This window comes from Epinephelus lanceolatus, chromosome 4, assembly GCF_041903045.1.
Source record: "Epinephelus lanceolatus isolate andai-2023 chromosome 4, ASM4190304v1, whole genome shotgun sequence".
Lineage (NCBI taxonomy): Eukaryota > Metazoa > Chordata > Actinopteri > Perciformes > Serranidae > Epinephelus > Epinephelus lanceolatus.
In genome coordinates this window covers 22,543,855-22,570,916 of record NC_135737.1, presented here as the reverse complement: position 1 = coordinate 22,570,916, position 27,062 = coordinate 22,543,855, and the positions used below count along the sequence as shown (strand labels likewise).

Sequence of the window (27,062 nt, the reverse complement as noted above, 5' to 3'; positions counted from 1 at the left end):
ATAAACCAGTAATAAATGTGGTTATTATTCTATAATTAATCCTCATAAATTATAATTAATGTAAAGAGATATCTTATTAATATTTAGTATAGGTTTATAAACTGTTACCAACATTCCTATTAAGTGCTTATAATGCTCCTATAAGCAATAATAACTCAGTCAGTTATGCTGTAATAAACACTTAGTCTAGCCTTATTAATATTAATAAGCATCTTATACTGTCTTGTAAGTGCTCATTAACTGGTTAATTTGTGCTTATTAAGCATTAATTAATGCTTATTACAGTACCTTAATATAAAGTGTTACCAAAAATTATAATAAACACATAACATGACTCTTGTGCAAAATTCAGTAGTTAATTCATTTCAGTGGTCATCCCAGCCCAGTTGCCAGAAGAAAATGTTGGCATTGTAAGTTTCCACAAACACATTTCAAGTGACATTGTTCTAATTACATGTATATGAGCCAACTTTATAATTGGAAGGAAATGGTGGATGGTGGGACATCTAGGTGAGACAGTTGCCAAGTGGCCAACCAATAGTCACTAGTGTTCAAGCCCAACAAACAATTACACTGGTTGTTTTTTGGCCATCTTTTTGGAGCCAGAAGTGATCAAATTTAGACGAGAGGGTGGAGCTATGAAGGGGTGAGACTGGATGTGACTTATAGTTTGTGGTGACACCTCATAGACAACTTATTACTCAAAGATGCCACACCCTTATTTTGCATCACTTTGATTCTTAACAAAATTTAAACAAGTGAGTTCAACTATAACTATGACTGAGTTATATCAAACCTCACCCCCAGTACAATTGTCATAAATGGGTAAATTAAAGTCCAAAACCGTTTTTGTACCAGGCTGTTTATTTCTGCTGTGAAGTTGGGCATTTTACCATGGGTGGCCATGGGAACTGACTCTCTCTTGGAGCCAGCCTCTAGTGACCATTCCAGGAATTGCAGTTTTTAAGCACTTGCATGTTGGTTTCATTGTTTAGCTCCAGAGGATGCTGCTTGGCCAAAACAGGATCTTTTCCCAACCATAACCAAGTGATTTTTGTGCCAAAGCAAAACCACACGTTAACCGTAGTGTTGTTGAAGCATAGAGTTCCATCATATCTGCTAGATAATTACATACAAATGTCACATATCTGTGGTTTGCAGAAATATATAATGCTACAATACAACTGTGATAGGTTGGGTCATCCACTACTTGGAAAGGTAGCAAAAATGACCGTGATGAGATGTTCTTTAAAGTGCACAAGTTAATCTGGCTCAATACAAAATGAATCTTAAATGAGATGTGCAGTATATTAGGCCCTGCCCCTAATGTTGCTTATGTCCTGGTGGGTGGTGCACAGCAATAAACAAGTCAATAAAAGGAGTTGACACCAGGTCAGAGAGGGGTAAACAGGAGGACAGTCATGTCTGCATTTTTAGATATCAACTTGTTCTTGCTCATGTATCTCATATTGTTGTATGCCTACTTGTCCTCTGCCATGCCCTCTTCTGGTTATTCCACCTCCTGCCAGTTACTGGGACAGTTTCATCTAAACGGGATGCACAAGGCTGGAGATGTGGTTCTTGGTGGGCTGTTCGAGATCCACTTCTTTTCTGTCTTTCCTGACCTGTCTTTTACCTCAAAGCCACAACAGCCTACCTGTCACAGGTGAGTCTGTCAGGGAGACAGGAAAAAGGAGAAACTGGGGGAAATCACTCCCATTAGATGAATGTATTTTTGATAATAAGATGATACTCTGACAGAATGACATTGTGAATTTATGCCATTTTGGACCTATCACTTCATATGTCTCCTTTATTTATTTCATATTCAAGTATTATAATAATTGTTGTTGTTCAACTGTTTAATTTTTAGTAAAATCTGTATTTGTGCATGTATATATCAGTTGTTGTATTTTCCAACAGTGATATTTTTCTGTTAGTTTTGATGTTCTAGGATTCAGGCAGGCCCAGACCATGGCCTTTGCTATTGATGAGATCAACAGAAACTCCAACCTGCTGCCTAATGTGACTCTGGGATACAGTCTTTATGACAACTGCCTCTCACTAGGAATTGGATTCCGTGCAGCATTGTCATTAGCCAGTGGTCAAGAGGAGCAGTTCATATTAGATAAGACCTGTGCAGGAAACCCTCCAGTCCTAGGCATTGTGGGTGATTCTTCCTCTACACGTTCCATTGCCATCTCTGCTGTCTTAGGTTTGTACAGAGTACCTATGGTAAGTTTTCCACCATAATTCTTTTGGATAATTTTCATTTAATTTCAGATTTAATGTTGTTTGTAAACATTAACTAATCAAACTTGAAAAGTTGAAGGAGATGATAAAGGCTTTAAATGTTTTTTAGGATGTACAGTTTGTCTTTCACAGGTAAGTTATTTTGCCACATGTTCGTGCCTGAGCGACCGGCAGAAGTTTCCATCCTTTTTTAGGACGATTCCAAGCGATGCTTTCCAGGTGACCATCTATCAGCAAATACAAATGAAATTAAAAAAGCATGTGCAGTTAAACATTTGTCAAAAATAAATTCCCTGCACTGAAATTAATAATAAACTACATCAGTACAATCTCTGTAAAATGTGTCACAGTGTCACCTGAGCTGTTTGGTCTCAGCTAACAGAGCTGAAAGACAATAATTAAACATGATCCATTGTGGAACCTGTTTAGCAGCTTCTCCACTAAAAGATTATTCCAGCCTGTGCACTAATCCCTCCACTCTGTATTTACTCAGGTGCGTGCTATGATTCAGATTCTCAGGCGCTTTGGCTGGACTTGGGCAGGTCTGCTGATCAGTCATGATGATTATGGACTCCATGCTGCCCGATCCTTCCAATCTGACCTGGCTCAGTCTGGTGGAGGCTGTCTGGCCTACTTAGAGGTTTTGCCCTGGGGCAATGATCCAGCTGAACTAAGGAGGATTGTGGAGGTTATGAGGAAATCTACAGCTCGTGTGGTCATTGTGTTTGCACATGAAAGTCACATGATCAACCTCATGAAAGAGGTTAGCCTAAATCATTGTCCTGTTACAAATAGATTTATTTGAATAAAGTACTCCTCTTATATGTTAAAGACACTGCAGGGTTTTTGAGTGAGATCACTATCTCAGACAAATTCACTGACCTGCTGTTATGATGACACATGCATCACTTCGCTCACAATACTGTGTAAAACACAGGACTGCACCTGTTCATGAATTGAGTAAGACAATATATGAACCCTGTCATGACAATATGAATATCAATGCACAGGTGGTGAGGCAGAATGTGACAGGCCTGCAGTGGATGGCCAGTGAAGCCTGGACTGCAGCTACTGTGCTTCAGACTCCTCAGTTCATGCCATACCTGGGTGGCACTCTGGGCATTGCTATCCGTCGAGGACACATACCAGGGTTCAGAGACTTTCTGCTACAACTACGTCCTAAACTACAACACAACAACAGCTTTGGAAATAACATGGTGAGTTTCACCTTGCAATTTAATATATTTATAAGATTAATACAGTATTGTCATTATGTATAACAAGCAGTTTTCACTAAGTGCTGTAACAGTTTGTGTACTTGTACCAAATCATCACGGTATGGGGTTCATGTCTAGTGTATGGGAACTGATGTACCAAATGCGCAACCAAAGTTCAAATGTGCGAGTTCAGCAGAGAAACTTTAGCCATTCACTGTTGTAAACGCATGCAGGGGTTAGCACACCAAGTGGGTTGGCATGCAAGTCAGTCACACTGTGCACTATACTAATGCAAAAGTTTTCTTATTTATTATTCCATTAATTACAGATATTTAATTTTTGTAGCACAGGTGCAGTAGCCAATAAAAATGTACCTGTTTGGTATGAACAAAACTGTGACTTTTGTCTAATGTTACACCCCTATTTTGAATATATTTCAGGTAAATCAGTTTTGGGAACACAAATTTCAGTGTAAATTTGCACCACCTCAAGCAGGTTGGGTGGAAGCTGGGGGATCACTATGCACTGGACAGGAAGATCTAGAAAATGTGGACACTGAGTTCTTGGACATCTCCAACCTCAGACCAGAATATAATGTGTACAAGGCTGTGTATGCCCTGGCATATGCTCTTGATAACATGCTGCAGTGTGAGCCAGGGAGAGGACCTTTCAGTGGGCACAGCTGTGGCAGTTTGCAAAGACTGGAGCCATGGCAGGTGGGATATCATTTTACACACACACACACACACTACACCCCTGTTTATATGTCTAATGGCTATGCTTTAGCATTTCGTGTAGAGAAGCATTTAGGGTACAGGACTGAATACAACGCTATGAGACTAATCACAACCTGTATAGCAGATAGCTGAAAGGATTATCCCTGCCACTGGGTGACAGTATTGTATAGTGTTATAAGGTCATAGACAACAATGTCTGTGCACTAGGTACACAATATTGTGAATTTACTGTAAATAAATGAATTGTTAATGTGTTCATATCTTCATAAGTGTAGTATGCAGTTTGATTAGTGAATACTGATTTCACTGTGTTCACAATGGTCATAATAGTATTGTTTGTTTATTGTTGTATCTTATTCTGATATCCATAGCTTGTGTATTACTTGGAAAAGGTCAACTTCACCACACCGTTTGGTGATCAAGTGTCATTTGATGAGAATGGTGATGCCTTACCAATATATGATGTCATGAACTGGCTGTGGCTCCCTGATGGACGAACTAAAGTTCAGAATGTAGGTGAGGTTAAAGAGTCAGCCAAAGGTGAAGAACTCACACTTGATGAAGACAAAATCTTCTGGAACTTTGAATCCAAACAGGTTACTTCTGATTTTTTCAGTCACCTATTTTGTTTCCCATTGGATAACTCATGATAGTAGTGTAAAGCAGAGCAAAATAATACACATTTATTTTTCTATCTCCAGCCACCCCGGTCAGTGTGCAGTGAGAGCTGTCCTCCAGGTACCCGCATGGCTAGAATAAAGGGGAAACCTGCATGCTGCTTTGCATGCATCCCTTGTTCTGAGGGGAAGATCAGCAATATGACTGGTTGGTATTCAGTTGCAGTTTGAATGAATAATATAACTATATATATCAACACTTTCCCTATTTTCACAGACTCCATAAAGTGCACCAGTTGTCCAGAGGATTTCTGGTCCAGCTCTCAACATGACCACTGTGTTTCTAAGAAAACAGAGTTCCTCTCCTACTACGAGCCTCTGGGTATCTGTTTGACAACTGCCTCATTGTTGGGCACATTTATATGTGTTGTTGTGTTGGGAATCTTTATCTGTCATCGTGGCACCCCTATAGTACGTGCAAACAATTCAGAACTGAGTTTCCAGCTATTGCTGTCTCTTAAATTATGTTTCCTTTGCTCACTGCTCTTTATTGGACGTCCCAGGCTGTGGACATGCCAACTGAGACATGCAGCATTTGGAATCAGCTTTGTGTTTTGTGTATCATGCATCCTGGTGAAAACCATTGTGGTTCTGGCTGTGTTCAAGGCCTCCAAGCCAGGGGGTGGATCCCATCTGAAGTGGTTTGGACCATTGCAGCAGAGAGGAACAGTTCTGGTTTTTACTTCTATTCAGGCACTAATTTGCACTGCTTGGCTTGTCTCTTCCTCACCAACTCCTCATAAAAACACTCAATACCACAATGACAAGATAGTTTATGAGTGTGTAGTTGGGTCCACAGTTGGTTTTGGAGTGTTACTGGGCTATATTGGCTTACTGGCCATCCTCAGTTTTCTGTTAGCATTCCTCGCAAGGAATCTTCCAGATACTTTCAATGAGGCCAAACTCATCACTTTCAGCATGCTGATCTTCTGTGCAGTGTGGGTGGCCTTTGTCCCTGCTTATGTCAGTTCACCAGGCAAATATGCAGATGCAGTTGAGGTATTTGCCATCCTAGCTTCCAGTTTTGGCCTCTTGGTGTCACTGTTTGGTCCCAAATGTTACATTATCCTGTTGAGGCCAGAGAGGAACACAAAGAAAGCAATCATGGGCCGTGGCATTGAGTCATAAAACCCACACTTAGTTTCATGAGACAGACCTAATTAATTTTCTCTGTAAAGCACAAAAATACAGGCAGAAAAATAGTTTAATAGTGGTAGCAGTGTTAAGTTTTTAAGAAAAATTGCTGATAAGGGAAAAGTTGGATCAAATATGCGAGAATATGTTAAATACAAGAAGTTATTCTATTTTTTCTCCAGGATACAATTAAAATGACAAAGCTCTTGCACTTCAAATGATATTGTCGTCTTTTGTGTCTTTTCATGGTGTAAGGTAACATTACACCTTGTTAAATTGTAAGCTATTCTCTCAGAATAAAAAAGCACATACTATGTGGGTTCAGCCGACATTATTATATCAGTTACTTTTTGATCTGTCTAGAGTTGATGTGGATACACTCACCAGTTTTTTATATTGCCCCTAAATTCAAAAAGTATAAAGGAAGTGCAGACAACATTGATAGAATTACACATAAGCATCTGAGATAGCATTTGCCTATTCTGACTATACAGAGTCTGTAACTTCCACTAAGTTAGCAATTGTAGGAATGGCACTGTCACAAGGTTAGAAAGCTCAGCTTCACACCACAGAACTAGAGCTACAATGTATTAACTTTGCTCTCTTTAACACCAGCTTTGCTTTTATCTTTTTTAATATTAGCAATATTATGTCTGATATCAGTTGTTAGGCTAATTACGCATGCCACAGAACTTCACAGTTGTCTTACAACAATTGCAATAAACAAGAACCTTGGTCATCACCAGTGGGAGAATATTTCTTAATTTCCATAAATATAGTCAGTGTCATTTTATTCTCAAATAATTTAAATGACACTGTCTCTGAAGAATAGCTCTGCAGATGTATGCAATGATTTTCAAGCAACAATGTGTTTAGTAGCTGGGAGAGACAGGCCAATTCTGCTGACTTTTCAGGCTTGTATCCCTCCACCAGCATTTGAAATTCTAATGTGAACTGCCAGCCACTGATGAAGTGGAGAAATTGGATGTAATCAGTAGGGGTGGGAATCATCAGAGGCCCCACGATACAATATTATCATGCTACCTAAGTCACAACACAATGTTATTGCATTTTAAATATGTTGCAATATGTATTGAGATGTATGTATTGAGTATTGAGATAAAATATATTGAGATATATTGTGATTTATCACTTTTTTTAACTGTAAATTTTGTCCCCTAAGACAAACTTTGTCAATGTACTCGTCATCGTACACGTCGTCCTCAGCTTATCCGGGTCCGGGTCACGGGGGCAGCAGCCTCAGCAGAGAAGCCCAGTGTCACGGGGATGCCCGTGACCTCTAATGGTAAAAGACAAACACACACAATGCTTGTCTACCTCCAGGCACTTTCACACACCATCTAGCCGGCAGGTGTGTGGGGTTGGTAATTAGCACAATTAAGGTTGAAACCTGATAGTTGTAGGTGTGTAGTTGTTTTGGTGCTTCAGTGTCACAGGCACATTTACATGAAGTCAGGAAGAAAAGTCTGACAATATTGTGGTTTTAAATCTCTTTATTTGACTAATTCTTTTGTGTGTCTCACCTCTCCTCTAGACTGCACTTGGCCAACCTCTGGTTTGGACTCAGGAACTGCCAAACCAGACCCTGCCCATTTGGATTCCTTTTATAGTCAAGTTCCTGGGGGAATGTGCCAAGTGTAGTATGGATGAGGGGGAGTTTTGGGGAGATATTTGTGCAAGTGTTGATTTTGAGCAGTTTAAGAACATTTTTACTCTTTTGGAGTGTGTAGCAATGTTTTTCACTGTTGGCTTATAAAAAGTAGTCTGAAGAGTATGAATTAATCACTGCTGATTGTTGATTGATTTATTAATTGTATTTCCCATGTGTAGGAGGAGCTACTGTCTATATATGCAGGAGTTGGAAGCTTCTCTCGAGTTTCTGAGATCTGTCTAGCAAGCCGGCCACAGCGGCTGTTACTGCCAGGTGCCCAAACTTAAAGGGGGCATAGCCTGGTGCAGAGTTGATTTTTGTTTTAGTTTTTCTTCAGTTTTTCCAGCTGAGGACCATGGCGTCAGACTTGGAGGTGCTGATTCTCATCCCAGCCGCTTCACACTCGGCTGCGACCCGTCCCAGCAATAGCTGGAAGTCACTGTTCGATGGAGCTAGGAGGACCACGTCATCCGCAAAAAGCAGGGACGAGATCCTCCTGTCACCGAATCTGACACCCTCCACCACTCGGCTGCACCTAGAAATTCTGTCCATGAAAGTTATGAACAAATCCGGTGACAAAGGGCAGCCCTGGCGGAGTCTAGCTCTCACCGGGAACAGATCCGACTTACTGCCGGCCACGCGAACCAGACTCCTTAGGTACAGGGACTGGATGGCCCCTAGCAAGGGGCCACCAACCCCATACTCCCGGAGCACCCCCCACAGGATGCCCCTGGGGACACGGTCATAAGCCTTCTCCAAATCCACAAAACACATGTGGACTGGTTGGGCGAACTCCCATGCCCCCTCCAGCACCCTGGCGAGGGTAAAGAGCTGGTCCACGGTTCCGCGTCCGGGACGAAAACCACATTGATCCTCCTCAATCTGAGGTTCAACTATTGACCGGACCCTCTTCTCCAGCACCCTGGAGTAGACCTTACCGGGTAGGCTGAGGAGTGTGAGCCCCCTGTAGTTGGAACACACCCTCTGGTCCCCTTTCTTGAAGATGGGGACCACCACCCCGGTCTGCCACTCCAGAGGCACTGCCCCCGATGTCCACACAATGTTGCAGAGGCGTGTCAACCAAGACAGCCCTACAACATCCCGAGCCTTGAGATAACCAGGGTGAATCTCATCCACCCCCGGGGCTCCGCCACCGCGGAGTTGCTTCACTACCTCGGTGACTTCTGCCCCAGAAAGTGGACGACCCACTCCTGAGACCCCCGGCTCTGTTTCCTCACTGGAATACGTGTTGGTGGGATTGAGGAGCTCCTCAAAGTATTCCTTCCACCACCCGACAATGTCCCCAGTTGACGTCAGCAGCTCCCCGCCCCCCCTGTAAACAGTGTAAGCAAGTTGCCGCCTTCCCCCCCTGAGGCGCCGGACGGTTTGCCAGAACCTCTTTGGAGCCGATCGATAGTCTTTCTCCATGGCCTCACCGAACTCCTCCCACGCCCGAGATTTTGCCTCTGCGACTGCCACTGCTGCACTTCACTTGGCCCGCCAGTACCCATCAGCTGCTTCGGGAGACACACAGACCAAGCATGTGCTGTAGGCCTCCTTCTTCAGCCTGACAGCTCCACTCACCTCTGGTGTCCACCAGCGGGTTCGGGGATTACCGCCGCGACTGGCCCCAGCGACCTTGTAGCCACAGCTCACAACAGCTGCCTCGACAATGGCAGAGCGGAACAAGGCCCATTCGGACTCAATGTCCCCCTCAGGACGCGGTCGAAGTTCTTCCGGAGGTGGGAGTTGAAGATCATCTTGACAGGTTCTTCCGCCAGGCGTTCCCAGCAGACCCTCACTGCTCATTTGGGCCTGCCAGGTCTGCGCGGCGTCCTCCCCTGCCATCTGATCCAACTCACCACCAGGTGGTGATCAGTTGACAGCTCTGCTCCTCTCTTCACCCGAGTGTCCAGAACATACAGCTGCAGGTCAATAATGTCCTGTCCTGGTGCCACGTGCACCGATGGGCATCCTTATGTTCGAACATGGTGTTCGTTATGGCCAAACTGCGACCCGCACAGAAGTCCAATAACTGAACACCGCTCGGGTTCAGATCGGGCAGGCCGTTCCTCCCAATCACGCCCCTCCAGGTCCTACTGTCATTGCCCACGTGAGCGTTGAAGTCCCCCAGCAGAACAATGGAGTCCCCGGTCGGGGCACTATCCAGCACCCGTCCTGGGGACTCCAAAAAGGGCGGGTACTCTGAACTGCTGTTTGGCGCATAAGCACAGACAACAGTCAGGGCCCATTCCCCGACCCGAATGGGCGAAGGCCCGGCCACCAGGCGCTCGCCCACGGGCCCCAACCCCAGGCCTGGCTCTAGGGCGGGGCCCCGGTAACCCTCCGGGCCGGGTACACGAGTCCTTGTTGATATCCATCATGAAGGGTCCTTTGAACCGTTCTTTGTCTGACCCTTCACCCAGAACCAATCTGCCATGGGAAACCCTACCAGGGGCAAAATGCCCCCGACAGCATAGCTCCTAGGGTCATTAGGGCACTCAAACTCCTCCACCACGATAAGGTGACGGTTCTCGGAGGAGCTTTGTCAATGTCTGTTTTATCAAATAAGATAAAGTTTTAAGTGTGTTCATCTCACTGCAGCCATGTTTTTGCAGCAGCAAAATGTACCCAGTGGCCCAAAAAAGCAATTGATCATACTACTCTGGTAAGCTACCTAAAGTTTAATTTGTATTTGTAATATTAATGATTAATATAATAAAAAATATACTTGGCAATGTGTGATTATACATTATTGCCACATAAAAATGTCATGATACTATGCTGTATCCATTCTTTCCCCACGCCTAGTCATCAGTGCACTGAGTGTTCTATATGATTTTTTTTTTTCAATTCAGTAAAATTTTGTCTCAGCAAATGACCTGCTGACATGTATCCTTTAGTAAATGTGGAAATATTTTTTAATTATGAACAGTGTCAGATTTGCCATATTGGAAAAGAGAATTAGATATCTAGTGTCTGCTACACACCTAGTGTATGCCTCACTCACCTCCCAGTTCAGAGAAACTGTAATTTATAAACTAACAAAGAAGTGACCAGCGTAAACCACCATGTTTTAAATACACACATTATAAACACTAACAAAAGATAACATTTGCATTTTGGAACATAAAACAGCAAAAGTTCAGAACAGGGCATGATGGGAAATGTGGCCATTGCTACAGTAATAATTAGAGAAAAACTCCTGCTAGCCCCTAGGCTAATTTATACAATGTAAAATGCCAAAGGCTTGTGCTAATAATGTTAGCTTATTGTATTAGTGGGGAAACTGTGTCCAGCAAAAGACAGTTGTTGTTGTTGTTGTTGTTGTTGTTACACTGTTCAAAAAAATGAAGGGAACATTTATTGGTCACAGTATAACACCAGGTCAGTTAAACTTCAGGGAAATCAATCCAACCATTTAAGTAAGCACAAGTGATTGTGAATCAGTTTCAGCTGCTTTGGTGCAAATGAAAGTGACAACAGGTGCAATGGAGAGGCAAAAGCAAGACAACCCCCAAAAAGGGAATGGTTTACATGTGGTGGCCACAGACTGTTGCTCCCTTCTTATCCTTCCTGACTGATTCTTATACAGTTTTATGTTCTGCTAGTGTCCTTGTCACTACTGGCAGCATGAGGCGGTACCTGCAGCCCAGTCATGTTGCACAAGTAGCCCAGCTCCTCCAGGATGGCACATCTATACGTGTGGTCGCAAGAGGGTTTGCGGTGTCTCCCGGCACAGTCTCAAGAGTTCCTTTGCTCCTTTGTGCAAGGAGAGACAGGAGGAGCACTGCCAGAGCCCTACAAAATGACCTTCAGCAGGCTACTGGTGTGCATGTGCTGACCAAACTGTCAGAAACAGACTCCATGAGAGTGGCATGAGGGCCTCGAGAGGGACCTGTGTGACAGCCCAGCACTGCGCAGCTCGATTGACATTCGCCAGAGAACACCAGAATTGGTGGGTCCGCCACTGGTGCCCTGTTCTCTTCACAGATAAGAACAGTTTCACACTGAGTACATGTGACGGGCATGAAAGAGTCTAGACACACCGTGGTGAATGCTATGCTATCTGTAACATCACCCAGCATGACTGAAATCCTCAGAGTGATTGTCAGACCTTACACTGGTGCAGTGGGCCCTGGGTTCCTCCTGGTGCAGGACAATGCCCGGCCTCATGTGGCCAGAGTGTGTAGGCAGCTCTGGATGACAAAAGCATTGATGCTACTGACTGGCCCTCTCATTACCCTGACCTAAATCCAATCGAGCACCTATGGGACATTATGTATTGGTGCATCCGATGCCACCAAGTACTGCCGCAGACTATTCAGGAGCTCAGTGATGCCCTGGTGTTTGGCTGTTGCTGCACCAAGGCGCCACACAAGTGCACATTGGCTACAATCCATTGTAGGTAGGATAGATATGTTGTTGAAGTCTACCGCTTGAAATGCAATTATGGAATTATGGGACATTGAGGAGGGGCACTGTCTATCAGCATCGGTCGCTCTCGCCTCAGCTCGCAGCAGTGCTGGTGCTGCGAGCAGCAGCAGCACTGCCCCAGGCACTACTGTGATTCTTTTTATCTTTAGGACTTTTCAACTTTTTGGACGGTGCAAACTTTTAACAATTGCATCTCAGACGGTGGGCCTCAGTAATAAGTCTATCCTTGCGTTGTGGCCAAGAGACAGTACAGAAGAGAGCAAGTGAGAGAGGTAGATGGTGTGCTGTGCTATTCTTGCCAGTGCACTGATTGCAGCCATTTACTGCACATAGGCTACAAATGCCATTACAGAAATGACCACACACCAGGTGGAGGCAACTACACAGAGAGATAAAATGAGAGATAACTAAAGCTAATGTTGCAGTACTGGTAAATTACAAGATAAGTTGACTAGCTTGCTTACTACAATGTTTATAGTGTTTATGACCTGCACCCGCGGATGATGTATGACTTGCAGTTTTTACCATAGTCATACATCATCTTCCATTTTTAGCAACAGCCTTCACATCTAATTTTCAGCACAAAATTAAGTTATTTGTCAAAAAATATATGGTGAACAGTGGGGGGTAAACAACATTGTCATGACTCAGAAAACATAAAATATCCTAAAAATGCCAAAATACGCTAGAGGGGAGGTTACAGTGTGTTTTGGCTGTGTTTTGAATCAATCAGACTTTACAGCACTCCACCCCCGACTAGTGTTTTGGAGACGTAACTGCAAAACAACATAAATACACCACCATACAAGTATATTATGTATTATCGGTACATCCTCATGTTGGCATGTTGTGACCAGTTATATGTCTTTACCGTCAGTGGGAAAAATTGTTTCACACATACACGACCTGTATGAATCAGAGATAGCAGCTCAACTGAACTGAAAAGTGCAAACGCTGTTGCGTCAACCAAGGAATCGTTGTACATCAGTGAATATTCAAAAAATTATTTCTGAGTAACAGCACTTTCTCAGTGTGGCACACTGTGTTTCACAGGATAAGCACTTTGAAACTGTCTCCTATCTCTCAGTCATGATTTTAAGACCACACTGCTGTTGCAGTCCAGCACACCATTGAGAGAAATAAATCTAAAAGTCACTATCATAAAGTCAATTTCTTTACCTTTATTTGATTCCCAATCAAGACTGATTGATTGATTGATTGATTGATTGATTGAGATGTTTATTTCGAATACGATGCAATAATAAAAGGAAAATAATAATAAACAATATGAAAAAGAAAGAAAGAAGAAAAAATAAATAAATAAAATAAAATAAAATTTAAAAACATATTGAATCCAATAAGTAACATAAATCAAACAATATGCATATCCGAAAAGGAGTGAGAAGAAGTAAAACTTATTTACTCCCACCCCTTCTCCCTAACATAATAAATAACAATAACAATAACAACCTCCCTACCTAGTCTAAACCAAAGTATCCATTAATGTCCTGTTTTAATACATACAGCAAGAACATATTATATATAATACACATATAGACATACACCTGTATATCCACATATATATACATACATGTACATACACGTACACCAACATACACATACCCATATGCACTGCATACATGCAGACATGCATAACACATAGACCATAGATACATGTACATGCATTCACATATACATGTACACATGCACAAAAAAAGAACAGAGACCTGAGAATAACTACGTGAATAAACAATACCCCTATAACACCTGGTGATTTCCAACACCTCCCTCTTCCCTGTACCTCTTGAAAATTATGTTTTTGTACATTATTTTAAACTGTTTAATGCTTGAACACTGCTTAAGTTCCATAGTAAACCCATTCCATAGGCTCACCCCTCTGACTGAGATGCAAAAACTTTTCCTGGTGGTTCGAATTAAGTTAATTTTAAAATTGAATTTTCCCCTTAAATTATAACCCCCCTCCTGGTCACTGAATAATTTCTGTACATTTTTTGGTAGTAAATTATTTTTAGCTTTGAACATTATTTGTGCCGTTTGATATTCAACAATGTCTGTAAACTTTAGTAATTTTGACTGTATGAATAATGCGTTTGTGTGTTCCTGGTAACCAACTTTGTGAATAATTTGTATAGCTCTTTTTTGAAGAATAGTTAGAGGAGATAGCGTGGTTTTATAGTTGTTGCCCCAAACCTCAGCACAGTACTGTAAGTAAGGTGAGACTAAAGAACAGTATAAGGTGCGGAGTGATTTCTGATCTAAAACCATCTTTGCTTTGTTTATTATTGCAATGCTTCTTGCGACTTTAGTCTGTACATGTTTGATATGTGATTTCCAGCTAATTCTGTCATCTATAATTACTCCCAGAAATTTAATTTCATTAACTTTTTCAATTTCAACTCCATCTATTTTTATCATGACCTGTGTATTCATTCTACAATTACCAAATAACATTATTTTTGTCTTATTCAAATTTAATGACATCCTGTTTCTGTCAAACCACATTTTTAGTTTCTTCATTTCTTTAGTGATGTCCTCTTGTAATTGTTGTAAGCTGTCCCCAGAGCAAAAAATATTTGTATCATCCGCAAAAAGAACAAAATGCAATAACTGAGAGACTTTACAAATATCATTTATGTACACAATGAAGAATTTAGGGCCCAATACTGACCCCTGGGGGACACCACAAGTAATTCCCAAACATGATGAGGAGCAGTCGCCCAATCTCACAAACTGCTGTCTCCCACTTAAATAACTTTTGACCCAGTCAAGCACTATTCCCCTAACACTATATCTTTCCAGTTTGCTAAGTAAAATATCATGGTTGATTGTGTCAGAACCCTTTTTCAAATCAATAAATATCCCAGCAGCATATTGTTTATGGTCTATAGCATTTGTGATTTCTTATATTGCTTCTATTATTGCTAATGAAGTTGATCTGTTTGACCTGAACCCATATTGATTCTCTTCAAGTATGTTGTGCTTTTCCAAAAATGTGTCCAGTCTGCTGCTGAATAGTTTTTCTAGTATCTTTGAAAACTGTGGCAGTAAAGAGACAGGTCTCTTTTAAGAATTGCTTCACCTGAGAGATGTGGACTTCAAAACTGTTTTGAAATGCAAAATAAAATGGAATTTTAAACGTGATTAAAAGCGCAAGTAATTGTGATAAACTACTGAAATTCAGTGATTAATTGTGACTTTAAAGATTCTGTTTGACAGCCGTAGTACAAACACTTACCAAATCTATAACTCTGCAGATTGGACAGGCTAAGGTCTAATGGGGAAATCACAGTGCAAGGGAGGATGGATTATTTCACCAAATGTCTTGGTATGCTGCTACCATCTAGTGGACATACTCAGGCCTGATTTGAGCATTCTGTGAGTTTAATGTAATTTGGTATGCTTGTCATTCTGAAGAAAACTTGCACCCCTTCGCATATGCCTTACATCAGGGCAAGTAGATGCTTTCCTGAAAGGTGAAACAGTCTGTCTTTGTTATCTACAACTGAAAATAGACATATTGAAATCCATTTAATGACATTCAAAAAAATCTAATGAACACATAATATGATTGTTGAGCAAATTTAAGTACATTTACAGTCACAGCCCAGTCGCTAGAAGAAAATGTTGGCATTGTACAAATTCTGCAAACCAAGGATGCATTACATTTGTATATTACATATGTATCTTATGAACACTTCTACAGTAGCATGGTTTTGACATGTATATGAGCTGACTTTGTCTCTGGAAGGTGAAGGGGATAGTGTGTCACCTAGGTGAGAGAGCTACAACCTGCAGACCATTGCAGACTACTGTGCGAGATTACCAAAAAACAACAACAGTTTTTTTTATGAGACATTGTTCTATTTCCAGTGCTTACTGTGCCACCAAAAGTGGATGTTTTTTAGTGTTTTAAGGTTTGCTACATATCCAGCAGTGATTGTGGCATCAAAATCTGTTTTTTTAGGCCAAAACCATAGACTGTGTAAAGACAATGCACACCCTGATATCACAGTCTGTTCTCATTTCTAATTCGTCAAATATCACCACTTTGTCAGTGATTTTGGCATCAGATGCTGACATAGAGGGGCACCTTTCGGGGCATTATGATACACACCGGGTGAGAGTTATTTCGCGTTTAATCTCGTTTAATACCGACGCTTTGTCAGTGGATGTCTGCGTCAGTCACCGATGCCCCAAGATACTCTTAATGGTGGTGACATATGCACAAGAAGGCACCTATTTCTGATGCCACCAGCAACTACCACAATAAAAAGAGCCTGAATTTCCATAAAGGGTTGGTGGGAGGGGAGATGGATCGGTCAAACAAACGCCAGACCTTCACTTGGGAGGCCATTGTTCGATTTCCCATATGATACCATAAGTCAATGGAGTCAGTTGAGTTGAGAAGGGAGAATTGAGTCAATGTAGAATGCTAGTATGTGTATAGCATGCTACACTAGTAACACTTATCAGATAACATGTCACATAACATGACAATATGTTTGGAAGAACCGTATTTGTTTCAAGCCAAACCATGATGTTAACCCAACCATGTCCTTTTTCTAAATCTAATAAAAAAAATATAAAAACGAAGTGTTTTACCTATTCAGTAAGTTTGTTTTGAAAAATATTATATGCATGCAGTGAGCATACACTGTGCCTGTCCTGTGAGAACAGATATGTATTTTGCAAAGACAGTGCAAAGCATCAATTGAAACACCATCCATGAATGTCTAAAATGGATGCAGGAGGCTACCTTCTGTGTCATATTCTGAATTTTGATTGATTCCAGGCTGTATATTTGTTTGTGCTGTAAAGTTGGCCATTTTAACATGGGTGGCCATGGGAATTGACGCTCTCTTGGAGTCAGCCTCAAGTGACCATTCCAGGAACTGCAGTTTTTGGTACTTCCACAATGCCTTCGTTTTTCATCCCCACAGGTTGCCACTTAGCCAAACCATGATCTTTTTCCAACTATATAACCAAATGTTTTTTTGTGCCTTAGCATGACCACATCATGTTAACCATAGCGCTGTTGAAACATAAAGTTTCAACATATGTGCTCGATATTCATGTACAAATATTACACATCTGTGGTTTGCTGAAACATGCAATACAAACATTTGACAAATTGGTTGAGTATTCCACAACTTCAAATGACTTTGGTGGGATATTATTAATAGTGCACAAATTAATTCTGCCTCAACACAAAATAATTCTCTAATGTAATGAATATTAAGTCCTGCCCCTACCTTCGCTTATGCCCTGATGGGTGGTGTGCAAGATTAAATAAGTCGATAAAAGAAGTTGACGTCAGGTCAGATAGGGGTAAACAGGAGGAAAGTCATGTCTGCATTTTTACATATCAACTTGTTCTTGCTCATGTGTTTCATGTTGTTGTATTTCTACTTTTCTTATGCCATGATCTCTCCTCTTGATTCCACCTCCTGCCAGTTACTGGGACAGTTTCATCTAAATGGGATGCACATGGCAGGAGATGTGGTTCTGGGTGGGTTGTTTGAGATCCACATCTTTTCTGTCTTTCCTGACCTGTCTTTTACCTCAGAGCCACAACACCCTACCTGCCACAGGTCAGTCTGTCAGTGAAATAGTGAAAAGCAAAGACTGGGGGAAATCAGTCCCATGACTTGAATGTGTTTTTAATAATAAGATCTTACTCTTACAGATTACATTTTGTATTTATGCCATTTCAGACCTATCACTTGTTATTGGTTCTTTTAATCATTTCATATTCAAGTATTATAATAATTGTTGCTGTTCAACTGTTTAATTTTTAGTAAAATCTGTATTTGTGCATGTAAATATCAGTTGTTGTATTTTCCAACAGTGATATTTTTCTTTTAGTTTTGATGTTCTAGGATTCAGGCAGGCCCAGACCATGGCCTTTGCTATTGATGAGATCAACAGAAATTCCAACCTGCTGCCTAATGTGACTCTGGGATACAGTCTTTATGACAACTGCCTCTCACTAGGCATTGGATTCCGTGCAGCATTGTCATTAGCCAGTGGTCAAGAGGAGCAGTTCATATTAGATAAGACCTGTGCAGGAAACCCTCCGGTAGTAGGGATTGTGGGTGATGCTTCCTCTACACGTTCCATTGCCATCTCTGCTGTCTTAGGTTTGTACAGAGTACCTATGGTAAGTTTTCCACCATAATTCTTTTGGATCATTTTGATTATATTTTAAATTTAACGTCAATTATAAACATTGACTAATCAAACTCCAAAAGCTGAAAGAGGCGATTAAGTTTTATAATGTTTTTTAGGATGAACAGTCTGTCTTTCACAGGTAAGTTATTTTGCCACATGTTCGTGCCTGAGCGACCGGCAGAAGTTCCCATCGTTTTTTCGGACGATCCCAAGTGATGCTTTCCAGGTGACCATCTATCAGCAAATACAAATGCATTTGAAAAAGCATGTCCAGTTAAACATTCTTAAGAAATAACTTCCCTGTACTGAAAGGAACAATATATTCCTTTTGTGAAAAATCTGTCATATTCTTTGCATCACTGGACCTGTTTGGTCTCAGCTAACAAAGCTGAAAGACAATAATTAAACATGATCCACTGTGAAACCTATTTAGCAGCTTCTCCACTCTAAGATTATTCCAACCTGTGCTCTAATCCCTCCACTCTGTACTTACTTAGGTGCGTGCTATGATTCAGATTCTCAGGCGCTTTGGCTGGACTTGGGCAGGTCTGCTGGTCAGTGATGATGATTATGGACTCCATGCTGCCCGATCCTTCCAATCTGACCTGGCTCAGTCTGGTGGAGGCTGTCTGGCCTACTTAGAGGTTTTGCCCTGGGGCAATGATCCAGCTGAACTAAGGAGGATTGTGGATGTTATGAGGAAATCTACAGCTCGTGTGGTCATTGCGTTTGCACATGAAAATCTCATGATAAACCTCATGAAAGAGGTTAGGCTTGGAAAAACATCTCAATTGTAACGTCATGTTATTATACAGCTTTATGTTTTAATGGTCAAACCAAAGGATTTAAGTTACAATAAAAAAATTGTCCTGTTACAAATAGAGTTATTTGAATAAATCACACCTCTTATTTGTTATAGGCACTAACTTAGACAAATTTTACTGACCTCCAGTTATGATGACATGCACCACTTTGTTCATAATACTGTGTAAAACACAGGACTGCACCAGTTTATGAGTAAGACAAGATATCAACCATGTCATGACAGTATGAATTTATGTATTTTGTACAATGCAATGCACAGGTGGTGAGGCAGAATGTGACAGGCCTGCAGTGGATGGCCAGTGAAGCCTGGACTGCAGCTACCGTGCTTCAGACTCCTCAGTTCATGCCATACCTGGGTGGCACTCTGGGCATTGCTATCCGTCGAGGACACATACCAGGGTTCAGGGACTTCTTGCTACAAATGCGGTCTGACCTACAACACAACACCAGCTATGGAAATATCCTGGTGAGAGTTTAACCTTGCAATTTAGCCTGGTATTAGTAAGAATAATATTGTACTATCTTTGTGTATAACAAGCAGTTTTCAGTTAGTGGTGTAACAGTTTATTAACTGTACCAAAACATCATGGTATGGGGTCACGGTCTGGTGCAAGCAGCCACACGCAGAATACATGACATGTAAATTGATGCACACAATGTGGAACCAAAGTTCACAAGCTCAGCCCAAAAACATTTAGCCATATGCCATTAACATATGCCAGGGTTAGCACACAAAGTGAATAGGCATGCAAAACAGTCATACTATGCACTATACAAAAGCACAAGTTTTATTTAATATTCCATGTATTTTCAGAAAAAAGATCCTTCTGTCTTGAGGGGTTTTGTTGGTTTGTTTGTTTGTTTGTTTGTTTGTTGTTTTGTTTTGTTCTCTGCTGTACTGAACACACACCAAACCGTGACTCCAACCCGGGACTTTTGTCTAATGTAACACCCCTATTTTCAATACATTTCAGGTAAAAAAGTTTTGGGAACACACATTTCAGTGTAAATTTGCACCACCTCAAGCAGGTTGGGTGGAAGCTGGGGGATCTCTATGCACTGGACAGGAAGATCTAGAAAATGTGGACACTGAATTATTGGACATTTCAAACCTCAGGCCAGAATATAATGTGTACAAGGCTGTGTATGCCCTGGCATATGCTCTTGATAACATGCTGCAGTGTGAGCCAGGGAGAGGACCTTTCAATAGGAACAGCTGTGCTACTTTGCAAAGACTGGTACCATGGCAGGTGTGATATCAGTTTATACACACGCACACACACACACACACACACACACACACACACACACACACGACCGCATAGCAGATAGCTGAAATGATTTTCCTTACCACTGGGTGACAGCATTTTATAGTGTTATCAAGTCACAGACAGCAATGTCTTTGCACCAGGTATACAATAGTATCAGTGACGTGACTTTACTATAAAAGAAATGCTTTGAACGGACTGTTAGTGCTCATATGTTCATAAGTACAGTATGCAGTTTGATTACTGAATACTGGATTTCACTGTGTTCACAATGGTCATAATAACATTGTTGCCATTACTGGTCTTCCTCTGTCTCTTATTCTGATATCCATAGCTTGTGTATTACTTGGAAAAGGTCAACTTCACCACACCGTTTGGTGATCAGGTGTCATTTGATGAGAATGGTGATGTCTTACCAATATATGATGTCATGAACTGGTTGTGGCTCCCTGATGGACAAACTAAAGTTCAGAATGTAGGTGAGGTGAAAGAGTCAGCCAAAGGTGAAGAACTCACACTTGATGAAGACAAAATCTTCTGGAACTTTGAATCCAAACAGGTTACATCTTATTTTTCAGTCACCTATTTCATGTCTCGTGGATAACTTATTATAGCAGAGTCAATGTGAGCAGAAAAAGACGTATTTATTTTTCTCTCTACAGCCACCCCGGTCAGTGTGCAGTGACAGCTGTCCTCCAGGTACCCGCATGGCCAGAAAGAAGGGAGAACCTGAGTGTTGTTTTGACTGCATCCCTTGTTCTGAGGGAAAGATCACTAATAAGACTGGTTGGTATACAGTTTTAAATATTGCACTTCTGATTATTGCACTTTCGAGATATGATATTAACATGTATCTCAACACTTTACCAATTTTCACAGACTCCATGGAGTGCACCAGTTGTCCAGAGGATTTCTGGTCCAGCCCTCAACGTGACCACTGTGTTTCTAAGAAAACAGAGTTCCTCTCCTACTACGAGCCTCTGGGTATCTGCCTGACAACTGCCTCATTGTTGGGCACATTTATATGTGTTGTTGTGTTGGGAATTTTTATCTGTCATCGTGGCACCCCTATAGTACGTGCAAACAATTCAGAACTGAGTTTCCAGCTATTGCTGTCTCTTAAATTATGTTTCCTTTGCTCCCTGCTCTTTATTGGACGTCCCAGGCTGTGGACATGCCAACTGAGACATGCAGCATTTGGGATCAGCTTTGTGCTTTGTGTATCATGCATCCTGGTGAAAACCATGGTGGTTCTGGCTGTGTTCAAGGCCTCCAAGCCAGGAGGTGGAGCCCATCTGAAGTGGTTTGGACCACTGCAGCAGAGAGGAACAGTTCTGGTTCTTACTTCTATTCAGGCAGCAATCTGCACTGCTTGGCTTGTCTCTTCCTCACCAGCTCCTCATAAAAACACTCAATACCACAATGACAAGATAGTTTATGAGTGTGTAGTTGGGTCCACAGTTGGTTTTGGAGTGTTACTGGGCTATATTGGCTTACTGGCCATCCTCAGTTGTCTGATTGCATTTCTCGCCAGGAATCTTCCAGATAGTTTCAATGAGGCCAAACTCATCACTTTCAGCATGCTGATCTTCTGTGCAGTGTGGGTGGCCTTTGTCCCTGCTTATGTCAGTTCACCAGGCAAATATGCAGATGCAGTTGAGGTATTTGCCATCCTAGCTTCCAGTTTTGGCCTCTTGGTGTCACTGTTTGGACCCAAATGTTACATTATCCTGTTGAGGCCAGAGAGGAACACAAAGAAAGCAATCATGGGCCGTGGCATTGAGTCATAAAACCCACACTTAGTTTCATGAGACAGACCTAATTAAGTTTCTCTGTAAAGCACAAAAATACAGGCAGAAAAATAGTTTAATAGTGGTAGCAATGTTATGTTTTTAAGAAAAAATGGCTGATAAGGGAAAAGTTGGATCAAATATGCGAGAATATGTTAAATACAAGATGTTATTCTATTTTTTCTCCAGGATACAATTAAAATTACAAAGCACTTGCACTTCAAATGATATTATCGTCTTTTGTGTCTTTTCATGGTGTAAAGTAACATTACACCTTGTTAAATTGTAAGCTACTCAGAATAAAAAAGCACATACTATGTGGGTTCATCTAACATTATTATATCAGTTACTTTTTGATCTGTCTAGAGTTGATGTGGATACACTCACCAGTTTTTATATTGCCCCTAAATTCAAAAAGTATAAAGGAATTGCAGACACCATTGATAGAATTACACAGTACCAAATACAAGCATCTGAGAAGCTGACCGTGATAGCATTTGCCTATTCTGACTATACAGAGTCTGTAACTTCCACTAAGTTAGCAATTGTAGGAATGGCACTGTCACAAGGTTAGAAAGCTCAGCTTCACACCACAGAACTAGAGCTACAATGTATGAACTTTGCTCTCTTTAGCACCAGCTTTGCTTTTATCTTTTTTAATATTAGCAATATTATGTCTGATATCAGTTGTTAGGCTAATTATGCATGCCACAGAACTTCACAGTTGCCTTACAACAATTGCAATCAAAGAGAACCTTGGTCATCACCAGTGGGAAGATATTTCTTAATTTCCATAAATATGGTCAGTGTCACTTTATTCTCAAATAATTTAAATGACACTGTCTCTGAAGAATAGCTCTGCAGATGTATGTATGATTTTCAAGCAACAATGTGTTTAGTAGCTGGGAGAGACAGGCCAATTCTGCTGACTTTTCAGGCTTGCATCCCTCCACCAGCATTTGAAATTCTAATGTGAACTGCCAGCCACTGATGAAGTGGAGAAATTGGATGTAATTGGGAATCATCAGAGGCCCCACAATACGATATTATCTCAGTCACAACACAATATTATTGCATTTTAAATATGTTGCAATATGTATTGAGATGTATGTATTGAGTATTGAGATAAAATATAAAAAGATATATTGTGATTTATCACTTTTTTTAAACTGTTAATTTTGTCCCCTTAGAAAAACTTTGTCAATGTTTGTTTTATCAAAAAAGATAAAGTTTTCAGTGTATTCATCTCACTTCAGCCATGTTTTTGCAGCAGCAAAATGTACCCAGTGGACCAAAAAAGCAATTGATTATATTGCTCTGGTAAGCTACCTAATGTTTAATTTGTATTTGTAATATCAGTGATTAATATAATAAAAAGTATACTTGGCAATGTGTGATTATACATTATTTCCACATAAAAATGTCATGATACTATGCTGTTTACATTCTTTCCCCACGCCTAGTCATCAGTGCACTGAGTGTTCTGTATGATTTTTTTTTTTTTCAATTCAGTAAAATTTTGTCTCAGCAAATGACCTGCTGACATGTATCCTTTAGTCAACTTGGAAATATTTTTTGATTATGAACATTGTAAGATTCGCCATATTGGAAAAGAGAATTAGATATCTAGTGTCTGCTACACACCTAGCGTATGCCTCACTCACCTCCCAGTTCAGACAAACTGTAATTTATAAACTAACAAAAAAGTGACCAGCGTAAACCACCATGTTTTAAATACACACATTATACACACTAACAAAAGATAACATTTGCATTTTGGAACATAAAACAGCAAAAGTTCAGGACAGGGCATGATGGGAAATGTGGCCATTGCTACAGTAATAATTAGAGAAAAACTCCTGCTAGCCCCTAGGCTAATTTATACAATATAAAATGCCAAAGGCTTGTGCTAATAATGTTAGCTTATTGTATTACTGGGGAAACTGTGTCCAGCAAAAGACAGTTGTTGTTGTTGTTGTTGTTACACTGTTCAAAAAAATGAAGGGAACATTTATTGGTCACAGTATAACACCAGGTCAGTTAAACTTAAGGGAAATCAATCCGACCATTTAAGAGGCCATTTACACGTGGCCGGCTATTTTCATAAACAGACATTTCACCGTCTCCGTTTTCAAAAAGATCTTCGTTTACACTTACCCGTGTATATATACACAAGAGCATGCCAAACCTGTAGGTGGCAGTGTAACGAGAAGCTCAAGCCTTCCATGTATCCATTGTCACCATAGCAACATAGGTCGCACTTTTGACACAGGCGCAAGTTCCGGCGCATACTGTGACGTCGGCTGCCTATAACTCCGTTTATCTCCGTTTATCTCAGTTTACATGCAAACGCGCAATAAGTAAGCACAAGTGATTGTTAATCAGTTTCAGCTGCTTTGGTGCAAATGAAAGTGACAACAGGTGCAATGGAGAGGCAAAAGCAAGACAACCCCCAAAAAGGGAATGGTTTACATATGGTGGCCACAGACTGTTGCTCCCTTCTTATCCTTCCTGACTGATTCTTATACAGTTTTATGTTCTGCTAGTGTCCATGTCACTACTGGCAGCATGAGGTGGTACCTGCAGCCCAGTCATGTTGCACAGGTAGCCCAGCTCCTCCATGATGGCACATCTATACCTGCGGTTGCAAGAAGGTTTGCGGTGTCTCCCAGCACAGTCTCAAGAGTTCCTTTGCTCCTTTGTGCAAGGAGAGACAGGAGGAGCACTGCCAGTGCCCTACAAAATGACCTTCAGCAGGTTACTTGTGTGCATGTGCTGACCAAACTGTCAGAAACAGACTCCATGAGAGTGGCATGAGGGCCTCGAGAGGGACCTGTGTGACAGCCCAGCCCCACGCAGCTTTAGTGACATTTGCCAGAGAACACCAGAATTGGTGGGTCCGCCACTGGTGCCCTGTTCTCTTCACAGATAAGAGCAGGTTCACACTGAGTACATGTGACGGGCATGAAAGAGTCTAGACACACCGTGGTGAATGCTATGCTATCTGTAACATCACCCAGCATGACTGAAATCCTCAGAGCGATTGTCAGACCTTACACTGCTGCAGTGGGCCCTGGGTTCCTCCTGGTGCAGGACAATGCCCGGCCTCATGGGGCCAGTCAGTGGCATCAATGCTTTTGTCATCCAGAGCTGCCTACACACTCTGGCCACACAAGTGCACATTGGCCACAGTCCATTGTAGGTAGGATAGATATGTTGTTGAAGTCTACCGCTTGAAATGCAATTATGGAATTATGGGACACTGAGGAGGGGCACAGTCTATTAGCATCAGCCACTCTTTCCTCAACTCGCAGCACCAGCACTGCCCCGGGCACTACTGTGATTCTTTTTATCTTTTTTAATTTGACTTTTCGACTTTTTGGACGGTGCAAACTTTTAACAATTGCATCTCAGGCGGTGGGCCTCAGTAATAAGTCTATCCTTGCGTTGTGGCCAAGAGACAGTACAGAAGAGAGCAAGTGAGAGAGGTAGATGGTGTGCTGTGCTATTCTTGCCAGTGCACTGATTGCAGCCATTAACTGCACATAGGCTACAAATGCCATTACGGAAGTGACCACACACTAATCTAAGATGGAGGCAACTACACACAGAGATATAACGAGAGATATAACTAAAGATTCAAGATGATTCAAGATTTCTTTATTGTCATTCCACACATGTATTTGCATGCACAGGCTGAAACAAAAAGTCATTTCTCACCAGCTCCTTACAGTGCATTAAAGGATAATAATAAATAAGTAAAACTAAGTTCAAACTTATCAGGTGAGTAGTAAGAATAAAATAGTTAAAAGAAAAACAATCATTTGTTTCACAGCATTCAGTCAGACATTTAGCAGCAGTTTGGATTGAGTAAAAGTGCACAAGTGTGTGTGTGTGTGTGTGTGTGTGTGGGGGGGGGTGTTGATGAAGAAGGTCATGTCGTCAGCAAGATGGACTCCCAGGAACTTGATGTTGCTGACCCTCTCCACAGCAGCACCAAGGATGTTTATTGGTGCATAATGTTTGCCCGCCCTCCGGAAATCAATCACCATCTCCTTCGTTTTATCCACATTAAGGACGAGGTTGTGGGACTCGCACCATGCAGTGAGCTGCTCCACCTCCCTCCTGTAAGTGGACTAATCATTGTCACTGACAAGACCCACCACTGTTGTGTCGTCAGCGTACTTTATGATGTGGTTGGTGCTGTGTCTAGCAGTGCAGACACAGTGACTTCTTCGGGACAGGAATAATGGTGGCACTTTTGAGGCAAGTAGGCACGACTGCCTGGCTGAGCGATGTGCTAAAAATGTCTGCAAAAATATCTTTCAGTTGCTCTGCACAGTCCTTTAAAACACGCCCAGGGATGTTGTCCGGCCCTGCAGCTTTGTGTGGGTTGACGCTAGCAAAGGCCTTTTTTACTTCAGTGGTCAGTAGATGATGGTGGGAGTGTCTGTGCCTGAGTGATGGTGTTGACCTCAAAATGTGTGTAGAAGTTATTCAGTTCATCTGGTAGAGAGGGGTCACTGTGGCGTGTCTGTGGCGTTCTGGAAACCTTGCCATAAACAACGTGGGTCTTTGTCATTCATGAAATGGCTGTTCAGTTTGTGTGCATACAGCCTCTTTGCCTCCCTGATCCCCCGGGACAGGTTTTTCTTTGCCAGACTATATGCTGCCATATCCCCTGATTTAAAAGCAGCATTGCGGGCCCTCAGCAGTGAACAGACTTCCCCGGTAAGCCACGGTTTCTGGTTGGCACGCCTCTTGATGGTTTTGACCATCATCTATGCATTTATTGATGTAGCCAATGACAGATTCTGTCTATTCCTGTAGATCAGTGACACTGTCATGTGTTGCTGCCTC

At 41.6% G+C, this 27,062-nt stretch overlaps 2 protein-coding genes across 2 annotated transcripts; both read left to right on the top strand.

Moving 5' to 3' along the window:
* The first annotated feature begins 1,481 nt into the window (after window positions 1-1,481).
* LOC117260198 (extracellular calcium-sensing receptor-like) lies at window positions 1,482-6,012 on the top strand. The gene is made up of 9 exons (XM_033632122.2): window positions 1,482-1,666; window positions 1,941-2,235; window positions 2,386-2,472; window positions 2,747-3,016; window positions 3,264-3,470; window positions 3,911-4,186; window positions 4,579-4,803; window positions 4,909-5,032; window positions 5,102-6,012. The coding sequence occupies exons 1-9, from the start codon at window positions 1,497-1,499 to the stop codon at window positions 6,010-6,012; spliced, it is 2,565 nt and encodes an 854-aa protein (XP_033488013.2). The 5' UTR covers window positions 1,482-1,496.
* Window positions 6,013-17,611: 11,599 nt separating this feature from the next.
* LOC117259192 (extracellular calcium-sensing receptor-like) lies at window positions 17,612-22,261 on the top strand. Its single transcript, XM_033630444.2, has 9 exons — window positions 17,612-17,739; window positions 18,014-18,308; window positions 18,459-18,545; window positions 18,817-19,086; window positions 19,404-19,610; window positions 20,119-20,394; window positions 20,747-20,971; window positions 21,075-21,198; window positions 21,292-22,261. Exons 1-9 carry the CDS (start codon window positions 17,630-17,632, stop codon window positions 22,200-22,202), a joined length of 2,505 nt encoding a protein of 834 aa, XP_033486335.2. The 5' UTR covers window positions 17,612-17,629; the 3' UTR covers window positions 22,203-22,261.
* The last annotated feature ends 4,801 nt before the right edge of the window (window positions 22,262-27,062 follow it).